The sequence below is a fragment of the Sphaeramia orbicularis genome, chromosome 11 (genome assembly GCF_902148855.1).
Source record: "Sphaeramia orbicularis chromosome 11, fSphaOr1.1, whole genome shotgun sequence".
Classification (NCBI taxonomy): domain Eukaryota; kingdom Metazoa; phylum Chordata; class Actinopteri; order Kurtiformes; family Apogonidae; genus Sphaeramia; species Sphaeramia orbicularis.
Window position 1 is genome coordinate 8,567,666 of NC_043967.1, and position 12,850 is coordinate 8,580,515.

Below are 12,850 nucleotides of genomic sequence, written 5' to 3' on the forward strand. Positions count from 1 at the left end.
TTAACCCATTTCTTGTTCGCCTTTTTTGTATAATTGTGAAATGTACATTATTTTTCAGTTTTGTTTAACCTTACCTTTTTTTTTCTTTTTACCTCTGGCAGTTCACCGCTTACCTTTGTACCCTTTCAACCTGTTCATTGGACTTGAACTGCTTGAATTTCAATACAAAACTGGGAAAATTGGGGTGTTCTAAAACTTTTGACTGGTAGTATATGACCGGCATATAAGTATATATATATGTATGTTTTCTTTTTCTGTATTGTTGCTCTTTTCTGTGACTTGTAGCAGCAGGTGGAAATTGTTGTCTTGTTTGCTTGTTGACTCATTTACAGCAGTTCTTCTTGATCATGTTAATTAATAAGAACAGTCTCTGACACATAAAGCAATAAATGAATAAATTAAATGAAATCAGTGACAGCACAGACAGAGGCAAACCCCTTATAGTTACAATATATGCCTATAAATATAAACATAAGTGTGCATTTCAACAAAATCAGACACATACTTTAAAAGAGCATATGTCAGGACTCGTATTTATCACTGTTTTATTATCACCTGGGTCCTGCATGTAAATCCTGTCCTGAGGGCAGAATATGTGACATTCTGTGTCTGTGTCTCAGGCTTATGGTATCGTGTGGAAGGCAGTTGACAGGCAGACAGGGGAGATTGTGGCGGTGAAGAAGATTTTTGATGCCTTCAGAAACAGGACAGATGCACAGGTGTGTACTTGTAATCTGACTGAGTTATTGTTGAGCGGTGCAGTGTTTCTTATATACCCTTTGTTTGGATATTTTATGTATAAACTGTCTCCCTGAATAGTGTTAATATAAAAAAAAGCCTTGCATTTGGTTCGTTTATTGCTGCACATTGAGTATAGAATAGAATAGAATGCCTTTATTGTCATTATACATATGTACAATGAAATTAAAAGAGTCCAGAGCTTGACTTTAATATCTGTTCTTTTTTTCCAGCGCACATTCAGAGAAATCATGCTCCTACAGGTAACAATAACAGTGTTGGAAAATCAAATATAGGTCAGACTAAGTTGTAGTGAGTTGAAAAGTCAAAATTCCAGTGTCAGTTTTTCTTTCACTATGTTTTCCCAGCAAACATGAACAGTCACTGATCAGTTATGTTTTCTCTCAAACTGGTCAGACCACTGCTACAATTGTCATACTCTGCATTTTTCATTATGGTTTATTTCCTTTCCTACTTCATCAGTCCGTTCATTTTTGTCTGATTAAAAACACAAAAAGACTCCAATGCCAAATTTGCAGCCTCTCAGTTCCTGTTTAATAGTATTAGATAAGCAACTATAAAGAATGATATAATAAGAAAATTGAAGAGTCCTCAATGCAGTGGTGGGTGTTGTATATTCGTTAGTCTTCCTGTTTCACTGATCTGGCCGTCATGTGAACTTCAGCTCTGTTGTTAATCAGTCACTGTCATCTTCCAGTGAAATAGTCACAAGGTTTATGTATTATGTAACTTCTGTTGGAACTTGTCCTGTTGTGTGCATAACCTTGACACAGTAGCTGCCACTTAATACAAGTCAAACCAGAGGCCAGAGTGTGCTGATTATGTGTGGTTTTTATAAGTAAAAATGTCCAACTCTATGTGCAGGAGTTTGGAGATCATCCCAACATCGTCAAACTTCTGAACGTCATCAGAGCCCAAAATGATAAAGACATTTATCTCATCTTTGAATATATGGGTGAGTGCTAGAAGCTGCTAAACTGGACAATACATTAACATATTATTTTAAAGGCACTGTATGACCTTGCTTCCACTATGTGTCTCTCTTTCAAAACAATGATGAAAGACACAGTAGTGGATGAGTTCATGTGTGAGTTGTTATTTCTTACCACCAAAGTGGATGAAAATCTATGTAAAAATCATGAGGTGATGTTTTGGAGTTACCTTTGTCTTGTTTTTAATGAGTTGCTAATTTTCAGAGTAAAATATATAAGAATTACATCCATCCATCCATTGTCTTCTGCTTATCCGGGACCGGGTCGCGGAGGCAACAGTCTAAGCAGGGATGCCCAGACTTCTCTCTCCCCAGACGCCTCCTCCAGCTCTTCCGGGGGGATCCCGAGGCGTTCCCGGGCCAGCCGAGAGACATAGTTTCTCCAGTGTGTCCTAGGTGCCACCTCAGCTGGGCCCTCTCGATGTGAAGGAGCAGCAGCTTTACTCCAAGCTCCTCCCTGGTGACTGAGCTCCTCACCCTATCCCTAAGGGTGTGCCCAGCCACCCTACAGAGGAAACTCATTTCGACCGCTTGTATCCGGGATCTTGTCCTTTCAGTCATGACCCAAAGCTCATGACCATAGGTGAGAGTAGGAATGTAGATTGACCAGTTAATCGAGAGTTTCGCCTTTCGGCTCAGCTCCTTCTTTACCATGACAGACTGATACAACGTCCACATCACTGCAGACGCTGCACCAATCTGCCTGTCAATCTCATCATTCTTCCCTCTCCTGTGAACAAGACCCCAAGATACTTAAACTCCTCCAACTGGGGCAAAGACTCTCCACCGACCTGGAGAGGGTAGACCACCTTTTTCTGGTCGAGAACCATGACCTCAGATTTGGAGGTGCTGATCCTCATCCCATTCGCTTCACACTCGGCTGCAAACTGCCCCAGTGCGCGCTGAAGGTCCAGGTTTGATGAAGCCAACAGGACAGGATCATCTGCAAAAAGCAGAGATGAAATCCTGTGTTCCCCAAACCGGACCCCCTCCAGCCCCTGGCTGCGCCTAGAAATTCTGTCCATAAAAATTATCAACAGAATCAGTGACAAAGGACAGCCTTGCCAAAGTCCAACATGCACCTGGAACAGGTCTGACTTACTGCTGGCAATGTGAACCAGGCTCCTGCTTTGGTCATACAGGGACTGGACTGCCCTTAGCAGAGGGCCCCAGGCCCCATACTCCCGAAGCACCCCCCACAAGATACCACGAGGAACACGGTCGAACACCTTCTCCAAATCCACAAAACACATGTGGACTGGTTGGGCAAAGTCCCATGAACCCTCGATCACCCAGCAGAGAGAGTAGAGCTGGTCCAGTGTTCCGAAACTGGGACGAAAACCACATTTTTCCTCCTGCATCCAAGGTTCGACTATCGGTCGAATCCTTCTCTCCAGTACCCTGGAATAGACTTTCCCCAGGAGGCTTAGGAGTGTGACATGTGATCCCCCTGTAGTTGGAGCACAGCCCCCGGTCTGCCAATCCAGGGGCACTGTCCCCGACCGCCATGTGATGTTACAGAGACGTGTCAACCAAGACGGTCCCTGCACATCCAGGGACTTAAGGTACTCAGGGCAAATCTCATCCACCCCCGGTGTCCTGCCAGCCCTGTCAGTGACTTCAGCTTGGGTGATGGACGAGTCCACCTCTGAGACCTCAGCCTCTGCTTTCTCCATGGAAGATGTGGTGGTGGGATTGAGGAGATCTTCGAAGTATTCCTACCACTGCCCAACAACATCCCTAGTTGAGGTCAGCAGCTCCCCACTTCCACTGTATACAGTGTTGGTGGTGCACTGCTTTCCCCTCCTGAGGCACCAAACGGTTTGCCAGAATTTCCTCAAGGCCAACCGATAGTCCTCCTCCATGGCTTCACCAAACTCCCCCAGACCCGAGTTTTTGCCTCCAGAACCGCTCGAGCTGCAGCACGCCTGGCCCCCCGTCCTCGTCAGATGCCTCACGAGTCCCACTAGCCAACAAGGCTCGATAAGACTCCTTCTTCAGCTTGACAGCATCCCTTACTTCCAGCATCCACCACCGTGTTTGGGGGTTGCCGCCAGAACAGGCACCAGAGACATTGCAACCACAGCTCAGCGCAGCTGCTTTGACAATGGAGGTGGAGAACATGGTCCAGTCGGACTCTACATCCCCAGCAGAGGCCGCATTAACCGAAAATATTCCGTCATTGACAGATTTTTTTTTTAAAATGACGGAGAATTCTGAAGGCCATTCGTCATTTTGACAGATTAAAATACTGAGGGTAATCGTTGTTTAGCTGACTTTAGCCAAAATTAGATGCTACTTTGCTAGTGCAAAATGTGAAGACAGCCAAGTCTCCTTAGTTATTTTAAAAAGCCCAGTAAATGGGATGGCATTGATAAACGCGGTGGAAAAAAGAGGGACTGATGCGGTGAAGGATGACGGACAAGCAAGTTATATGCCAGTTCTTATGCCATTTGGTGTGCTATATGTACGCATTTTCTACCTTTCATGTGTTATTTGATGGCATGTCAATTTGTGCCCAGATCTGTGGTTCAGATAACCCGAACCCTAACCCTTAGTGCATGGGATTTGACACTGTGTGAACATACACAAGGAAAGCTTATAATGTCTACAGATAACACACCAATTAAAAGTGGCGTATATAATTATGCGAGTCGTGATATCATGTTGGTTTATCAGCCAGCAGCAACTACAGTTGCTGCATCATTGAGATGTTTTTGAACATTAAATACTACTAAATATATCTCATTATCATTAAAAAATAAAAATTTGAAATGACAGATAGTAATATGTTATGACGGAATTTTTACAACCCTGTCCATCAAAATGACAGACAATAAAAATGTCTAGCGCAACCTCTGATCCCCAGCCTCCCCTGGGATCTGGGAGAAGCTCTCCCGGAGGTGGGAGTTGAAGACCGTGCTGACATCAGGTTCTGCCAGACATTCCCAACAGACCCTCACAACACGTTTGGGCCTGCCGAGTCTGTCCATATTCCTCCTCCGCCAGCGGATCCAACTCACCACCAGGTGGTGAGCAGTTGACAGCTCTGCCCCTCTCTTCACCCGAGCGTCCAAGACATGTGGCCGAAGGTCTGATGACATGACAACGAAGTCAATCATTGACCTCCAGCCTAGGGTGTCCTGGTGCCACGTGCACTTATGGACATCCCTGTGCTCAAACATGGTGTTCTTTATGGACAAACTGTGACTAGCAAAGAAGTCCAATAACAGAAAACCACTCAGGTTCAGACTGGGGAGGCCGTTCCTCCTAGTCACCCCCCTCCAGGTCTCACTGTCATTCCCATGTGAGCGTTGAAATCACCCAGGAGAACAAAGGAGTCCCCAGTCAGAGCACCATCCAGCACCCCTCCCAGGGACTCCAAGAAGGCTGGGTACTCTGCACTGCTGCTTAGCCCATAGGCCGAAACAACAGTGAGGCACCTGTCCCCGACCCGAAGGCACAGGGACACAACCCTCTCATTCACCGGGGTAAACTCCAACATATGGCGGCTGAGCTGTGGGGCTATGAGCAAGCCCACATCAGCCCGCCGCCTCTCTCCGCGGGCAATGCCAGAGAAGTGGAGAGTCCAGCCCCTCTTGAGGGGTTGGGTTCCAGAGTCCAAGCTGTGCGTGGAGGTGTGCCCGACTATATCTGGTCTGTACCTCTCAACCACCCTCACAATCTCTGGCTACTTCCCCCACAGCGAGGTGATATTCCATGTCCCAAGAGCCAGTCTTTGTGTCTGGGGATTGGGTCGCCAAGCCCCCCCGCCATTGACTGCCACCCAATCCACACAGCAAGGACCATGACGGACGGTATGGCGGAGCCAGGCCCGGAGTTGGGGCTCACATGCCAGCGCCTGGTGGCCGGGCCTCTGCCCATGGGGCCTGGCCAAGCTCAGCCCAAAGGGATGACGTGGGCCTGACCTCCGGTGGGCTCACCACCTGCTGAGGGAACTGTAGGAAAGGGAAGCTGTGTGGATTGACAAGAAAGGATAACAATTACACAATATATAAATTCATTTACCTAAATGAAGTAGAAGAGTGTTCTCTGAGACAGAGAGAATGAGAAAGATGAGACGAAACCATGGAAAGACATAAGATGAAAAGGATGTAGTAAGATGTAAGACAAAAAGATGCAAGAGAAAAAAGTAGTGTAAAAGACACATCAAGAAGAAAGCAGTGTATAAGAATTAACAAGATTAAATATGCAACAAAATGAAAATAACGTTAGATGCAACAAAACGAAAACAATGTAAAAGATGCAACAAAGTGAACACATTGTAAAAGGCTCAACAAAACAAAAACAACGTAAAATGTACAAGATTAAGACAAATTAAAATATGCAACAAAATGAAAATAACGTAAAATACACAAGAGTAAAACAATGTAAAACTCACAACAAAACACAGTATATAAAGTAACAAGATGAAAACAGTGCAAAAGGCACAAATAACAATAATAGGCAACACGAAAAGTGTAGCAAGAACATGAAAAAAATGTGAAAGGGACTTTGAAGTGCAGAGAAAATGTGTCTGTTATTTAATTTGAAGTTCCAATGGTTTCATAGTCTTCATATTATTTGAAAATCAAATACGGATCAATTAGCTTTCAGAAAATGTCCAAACACCTTTCAGAGCCATTCAGACATTTCAGTCTGTACTTGTTCACTTTAACTGCTGTAAAGACATTGAATCAGTACATCTACTTTTACTACAATTTATGTATTTTTTATCTAAGTATTTGTACTTCTATTGGAGTAAACATTGTGTGTTGTTTTGCTACTTCCTGTCAATTTTAGATTAAAAACCTTATGCTTCATTAACAGTGGTCTGTGTGTGTGTGCGTGTGTGTGCATGTGTATATGTGTGTGTGTGCGTGTGTGTGTGTGTGTGTGTGTAAAGCTGTAGTGGTTCTTATCAGGTAGACTTGGCAGAGAAAAGCCTTAGGTATGTCCCTTAGTGTAGACGGGCTTCAGCTTCCCTTCGTCTTACTGCTGAATCCACAGATTGGCTGTAGCCTCTCTGCATTTCATTGACGATATGCTGGCAGCACAGTGCAGACTTCTGGGGTTTGGATTTTTGTATACTGCTGTGTCACTGTAGCTTTATTAAAAAATATATATATACATGTTTGATTATGGTCTTATGAATGAAAACTTGTCAAATAGGCATATCATTGCTGATTTGTGCTTTTTACTTTCAACCAGATACCGACCTGCATGCAGTGATCAAAAAAGGCACCTTACTGAAAGACATCCATAAGCGTTATGTGATGTACCAGCTCTTCAAAGCCATCAAATACCTGCATTCAGGAAATGTCATTCACAGGGATCAAAAGGTACACAGAAAAAGAGAGTGTTAATGAAAACATCCCGGTCTTCTTTATGTCCTTTGGCATTTTTATAATTAATGTTCTCTAATCACAGCCAAAGCTTAGTAGCATGTAACCCACTGTTTGATCTTTGGATAGGTATGTGAAAATCAACCTGTTATTGTCTTTGTAATGAATGTCTCTCTGACTGTGTTTCCCACAGCCATCCAATGTGCTCTTGGACACTGACTGTGTTGTCAAGCTGTGCGATTTCGGCTTGGCCAGATCACTCAACCAGATCCAAGAAGACTGTGGGAATCCAGCACTGACGGAGTATGTGGCAACGCGGTGGTATCGAGCTCCTGAGATCCTCCTGGGATCTGCGAGGTATTAACTATGACAAGCATCTGTTGTCCGTATCTGCATGACATTTTCTGCTTGTATTCATTCTTCGCCACAGTTAATTAAACAGTCGTTATGACAGGACGCATAAAATCAAGGGATAGAACCATTCATGTGGGAAAATTACAAAATACCTCTTATACAAGGAGAATGTGTTGTCTTAAGGTACACTAAAGGTGTGGACATGTGGAGTCTGGGCTGCATCCTTGGAGAGATGCTTCTGGGAAAAGCCCTCTTTCCAGGGACATCAACAATCAACCAGATTGAGAAGATCATGAGTGCCATTCCACACCCCAGCCCCACTGGTAAACCACTCAGATCCCTCATATTGAACTTTTCATAAATTACACAATCATTTGCATGAATTAAAACTCACTTTATCAATAATGCTACTTTCTATGCTTACTTCCACTTATGTAATATCAACTGTCTTCATCCGTTACTCACACCAAACAGCTCTGTCGTTCTTGTTCGTGCTGTGGTTACATCCCATATCAACTATTGTTCTCGTTAAAGTCTCTCCATAAATTTTAGTTTGTTCAGAATTCAGTTGTGCAGATCATAACCAGAACATGGCATGACCTCAAGATTCTGCTTCTTACTTTCAAGGCCCTTCATAATCTGGCACCTCTATACCTCTCTGAGCTCCACATTTATCCACTCTCCTGTACTCAGATCATCCTCTTCCTTCCTTCTCTTCACTCCATCTTTCCACTGTGGGACTTAGAGCCTTCAGTTACTCTGCTCCTCGCCTTGGGAATTCCTTCTAAAAGCAAGGGGCTCTTCTCATCTTTGAATCCCACCTCAAAACCCACCTTTTCAACCTGGCATATCAGGCCTAAATTTAAATAATTAATTTGTTTTCTTATCATTATTATTTTGTTGCACTTTTGAGTCTTACATTTTGTGTATTTACTATTGTAACTTATTCTTGCAAATAATGGCAACATTGTTTTATAATGTTTTTTTTGTTTGTTTTTTTTTTACTTTTGTTTCAACTGTGCCTTGTAAGGTGTCCTTGAGTGTTTTGAAAGGCTTCCATAAATAAAATTTATCATATTTATTATTATTCTGATTATTATTTTCAGATATACTTGCAATCAAGTCCGAATATGGATCCTCAGTCATCCAGAGAATGCTACTGAAGTAAGAAAGCTTTTACTCTTTTTATTCCTTGGTTGTGAACAACCTGAAAATGCAGAATTAAGTAAAATTGTGTCACATTTTGGAAAGGACAGTGTCTTTAATTATGTTGTCGAATGAAATTCAAGTTTTTGATTTAGAAAATGACATTGAAGAGCAATGTTGGAAAGCGTGAAAGAGCAGACTCTGTACAAACTGTGATGTGCTTTATATCTGTCAAAGTCAGTCACTCATTTATTCTTTCTTCACATGGTTTTCTTTCTCTAAACAGACCACAGGTGCCTTTAGAGGACCTCCTCCAGCTGTCTGTGCCTCCTGATGCTCTGGATTTGCTCCGGGGTCTCCTGGTTTTTAACCCAGACAAGAGGCTGACTGCTGAGCAAGCCCTGGAGCATCCATATGTAGCCAAGTATGAATGACACAAACAGTATATAGATTTTGTGCTTAACACTGTCAGTGTCTGTTTTCATCTATTTGTTCGGTTGATATTGTTCTCTTTTATACATTATACTGCATATCATAGTTTGGAAAGATCATTACACTTTACAATATGTCTGTTTGTTTTCCTGTTCTTGAAGGTTCCACAATCCAGCCAAGGAGCCCGCTCTCAACTATGATGTGGTGTTGCCGGTGGATGATGATGTACAGTTATCTGTGGTTCAATATCGCAACAAACTTTATGAGGTGCAAAATCTGAAAAAAACTTGGAATAATGTTTTTTTGACCGCTACTTTGATTTAATTATACAGATTTTAGAAGTGTATTCACATAATACACTGCTAATACACTGTCCGTATTAATGTGTTTTTTGTTTTTTTAAATTTTTTTTATTTTGAGCTTCTTATCCACACATACACTGCTTTTTCAGTCACAAAAATGAGACATTTTCAAACAAGAATACTTTTAAAACTCTGCATTCTATGTATGCAGATCAAAATCAAGATATCTGTACTTCACTTGAGTATTTTCATTTAATAAGTGCATCTTTAAACTTCTACTCCACTACACCTTAAAGGCAAATATTGTTCTGTTTTTCTACATTTGTGTGACAGTGTTAGTTCCTTTTCAGATTAGAATTTTTTTATCTTCTTCATGCCCAGTGAAAACCAATTATCTCCAAATGTGTTGATGTTGAACTTTTGTGATAAAGTGAAAGATGAAGTGTTCCTTAATGAATTGAATGAAAATTCTTCTCCTGAAGTTAAATAAACCCCTTACCTTTAAACTCCCCTGGATTTGCTGGGAAATGCTTTGTCACAAAGCTGGGGTTTTTTTCTGAGTACATAAAAAACTACATTTAGCTGATAATACTTACATACTTTTACTTAAGGGTTTGACTGCAGATCTTTTACTTCTAGTAGAACACTTAAGTTACAAATTTTATTTTCTCATTCTACGTCTTTGCTTGCAGATGATGCTGGAGTGTAGAACAAATCAGGGGATGGCAACACTGGTTCAACCAAAGGGTGAAGGCTCTGCCAGTAACAGTCACAAGCCTAGCAGAAAGGACAGAGTTGAGAAATGCCCAGTGGCAGCAAATGTTAGCGATGGGGATGGAGACCCTGAGGGGCAAGCAAAGCCTGAGAAGACTGATGAGAAAACCCAGGAGCCTTCATATGTTGGTGTCTCTAAACCTGCACCTGTGATTGCACCAGGCCAGCTGGCTGTGGAGAGGATGAGCCAGCCTCTTAGCCCTGCCTTAGGAAAACTCACATACAACCCCATCACGCATGCCCCGAGTATGTAGGAATCTACATGTACTTAGAGTAGAATCTAAACCAAACCAAAGTACTTCTGTTCCTTCATATAAAAAAATTATGATTTATGTTTCTTTCTTTCAGGTGGTTTTGTGCGTCCAGCGGGCCTTCCTCATTACTACCAATCGAGAAACCCAACTGGATCAAACTGTAGTGGAAATGGATCACTGACAGAGAGTGTCAGTACTAACACAGTATGCAAACCATGCAATGGTCAACTCTGTCTTACTGATGTATTGATAGTTTCTGCCAAATTCACCCTCACACACTTACTTCATCTTCTATTATTATTTTGCTTCTCTTTCCACAAGTCCATGGACCAGATTCTGCAGCGTGGTCGCTCAGCTCCCATGGCTCATAGCCGCCCCTTCTCTTCAACCCTAACACTAACACAGAACAATCCACTGGTTCGAAAGGAGGAGCCGTCTCTCTCCTCCGGACTACAGGTCACATCTGCACGCCTGGTCAGTACTCTGTCCCACAGAACAAGTCAAATATGAATTCATTGAGTTGGTGGGTTTTCCGTCTCTCCAGTTGTGGATCTTGGAGGAGTCTGAGTGGAGGCCATTTTCTTCTGAAGTTAAAGTGAACAGCTGTTTTACTGATTCCAGCTCCCTTAGTCATGATTTTCGCTGTCCTCTTTTTGAAAAACCTAAATCTTAGACTTCTCTACATGACTTCTCTACAGACATTCTCTTCTGTTTGTTGAGTTGAAAATTAAACCTTACACATGGAAATGATGCTTATGTTATAGTTTCTAAATATTTTACTCATCTGATTTTTATTTGTGTATTCATTTATTTATTTTGTGTGGTTACTATTTTAGTATTTATTTTTTTATTTGTTGAATGTATTGAAATTTTATCACACATATTAAAAATTCCTATAAGTATTTATCCACTTGAATTGATGAATTCAAACAATATTAGCTGTGTTGAGGGATTTTTATATTGAAATTCTACTGAAAAAGTTAGTTGAAAAATTATTTCCAATGTTGTACCTGCTACATACTGGATGTTAAATGACAGTAAAGCAATCAGGAGGAAAATTTGAAACATTTGAAAACAAACCCTGATCTTCTGCAGCTGCCTCTATCAAAATCGAAAGACTAAACATGAAGATAGATGAATATGACACTGTTTAATGCTGTTTATGGTTAAGTTACACTACTTTTGCAATCTTCTACTGTGTTGAGCCAGTAGATCATATGATTGAATCTGAACAGCTAATATGTAATTATAGTCATCTATCATGTATTTAACCCTCCTACCTGTCTAAAAATGCCTGCAATTAGACATGCTGGGGTATCATGGGGTGCATTTTCTATGGTCTAAAAACAAAGGCAAAGAATAGATACAAAAGTTTCATGTCCTCTCAGATGATTAGGATTAAATATTGTTGAAAGGGAATTGTGCATTTTTGCCCAGTGATGCTAAAAAGTATTTAGCACTGCAGCTTTAAGTCATGTATGATAGAATCTCACCAGTGATTGAAAATTAAAGCCATATTAACCTCTTATCGCTCTACAAATTCCTGTGAGAAAAGGCCTTCCTGTTATCTTGTGCCACAGGTCACATTTCCCACAGCATATAAACTAAGTTCAGACGAAGTTCAGAATTCTAGTTATAGCGAGTTACACCGCTTAACTATTAGGCCCTGAAGCTTTAAATAATTGAATTGCAATGCAAATATTAATGTAGTTCACCTACAGCGAAATGTCATTCACTTATAGCAAAATATACTTTAACCACATGAAGAGATTCCCCAACATTTTGCATGATGAAATAAATTTCTCTGGTCACTTCTTCTTGCCATGCAGAACCAGCGTTCCAACTCACGGCCACCACCTCGCTTCAGCAAGAAAGTATTCCAGAATAACAGTAATGTTGCTGCTGCAGGAGACCCTCGAGCCAAGCTAGGCAGCTACTCCCAGGCTTATGGTACCATTAACAAGACAGAACTGGACAATCTGCTTCAGAACCGGCCTCACAACCAGTAACTGCTGCCATGTCAGTAGTTATGTACTGAAACAGACCATATACAAATAAACTATTAATATTGTTAAGACATCCTAGGTGTATTCTGTGTAGATTGTTGCCATGTCATCATGGAAATCATCTCTGATTTCACACTATGTTTATCAAGCAGTTCACAAATACTTTATGTACCTGTGCTTATTGTCATGTTCCATATGTGTTAATGATTCAAAGGCTTGAAGTTTTGAGTCTGTGTTGTTGTTTTTTCCCATAATGCAATATGACTTTAAGTATGTATATACAGTGAATCATTATATGCAACTAGGAGTTATTTTTCCTGTGAATACAAGAGCAATAAGATTCATCATTCTTTTATGTACAGAATAAAATGTACTTCTTGTTGTACGCACTAGAGTTTTCTAAGTGGAGAAACCATATGACTATGTATGACTGCCTCGTGCAGGATGTCATCTTTCCAAAGCGCAAATGTACGATGCTTTGCGCGTT

At 41.4% G+C, this 12,850-nt stretch overlaps 1 protein-coding gene across 2 annotated transcripts in view; it reads left to right on the forward strand.

Moving 5' to 3' along the window:
- mapk15 (mitogen-activated protein kinase 15) overlaps positions 1 to 12,749 on the forward strand; it is a 16,357-nt gene extending 3,608 nt beyond the window's left edge. Inside the window, exons 2-14 of one of the 2 annotated variants that reach the window (XM_030146722.1) lie at positions 621 to 719; positions 972 to 1,001; positions 1,624 to 1,714; positions 6,962 to 7,092; positions 7,289 to 7,452; positions 7,633 to 7,772; positions 8,556 to 8,613; positions 8,882 to 9,019; positions 9,189 to 9,294; positions 10,022 to 10,349; positions 10,452 to 10,561; positions 10,691 to 10,831; positions 12,187 to 12,749. In XM_030146722.1, the coding sequence (XP_030002582.1) occupies positions 621 to 719; positions 972 to 1,001; positions 1,624 to 1,714; positions 6,962 to 7,092; positions 7,289 to 7,452; positions 7,633 to 7,772; positions 8,556 to 8,613; positions 8,882 to 9,019; positions 9,189 to 9,294; positions 10,022 to 10,349; positions 10,452 to 10,561; positions 10,691 to 10,831; positions 12,187 to 12,366 (1,716 nt within the window). In that variant the 3' untranslated portion in view covers positions 12,367 to 12,749. Of the gene's footprint in view, positions 1 to 620; positions 720 to 971; positions 1,002 to 1,623; positions 1,715 to 6,961; positions 7,093 to 7,288; positions 7,453 to 7,632; positions 7,773 to 8,555; positions 8,614 to 8,881; positions 9,020 to 9,188; positions 9,295 to 10,021; positions 10,350 to 10,451; positions 10,562 to 10,678; positions 10,832 to 12,186 lie in introns of both variants that reach the window. The other variant, XM_030146721.1, reaches the window with a different exon arrangement.
- The last annotated feature ends 101 nt before the right edge of the window (positions 12,750 to 12,850 follow it).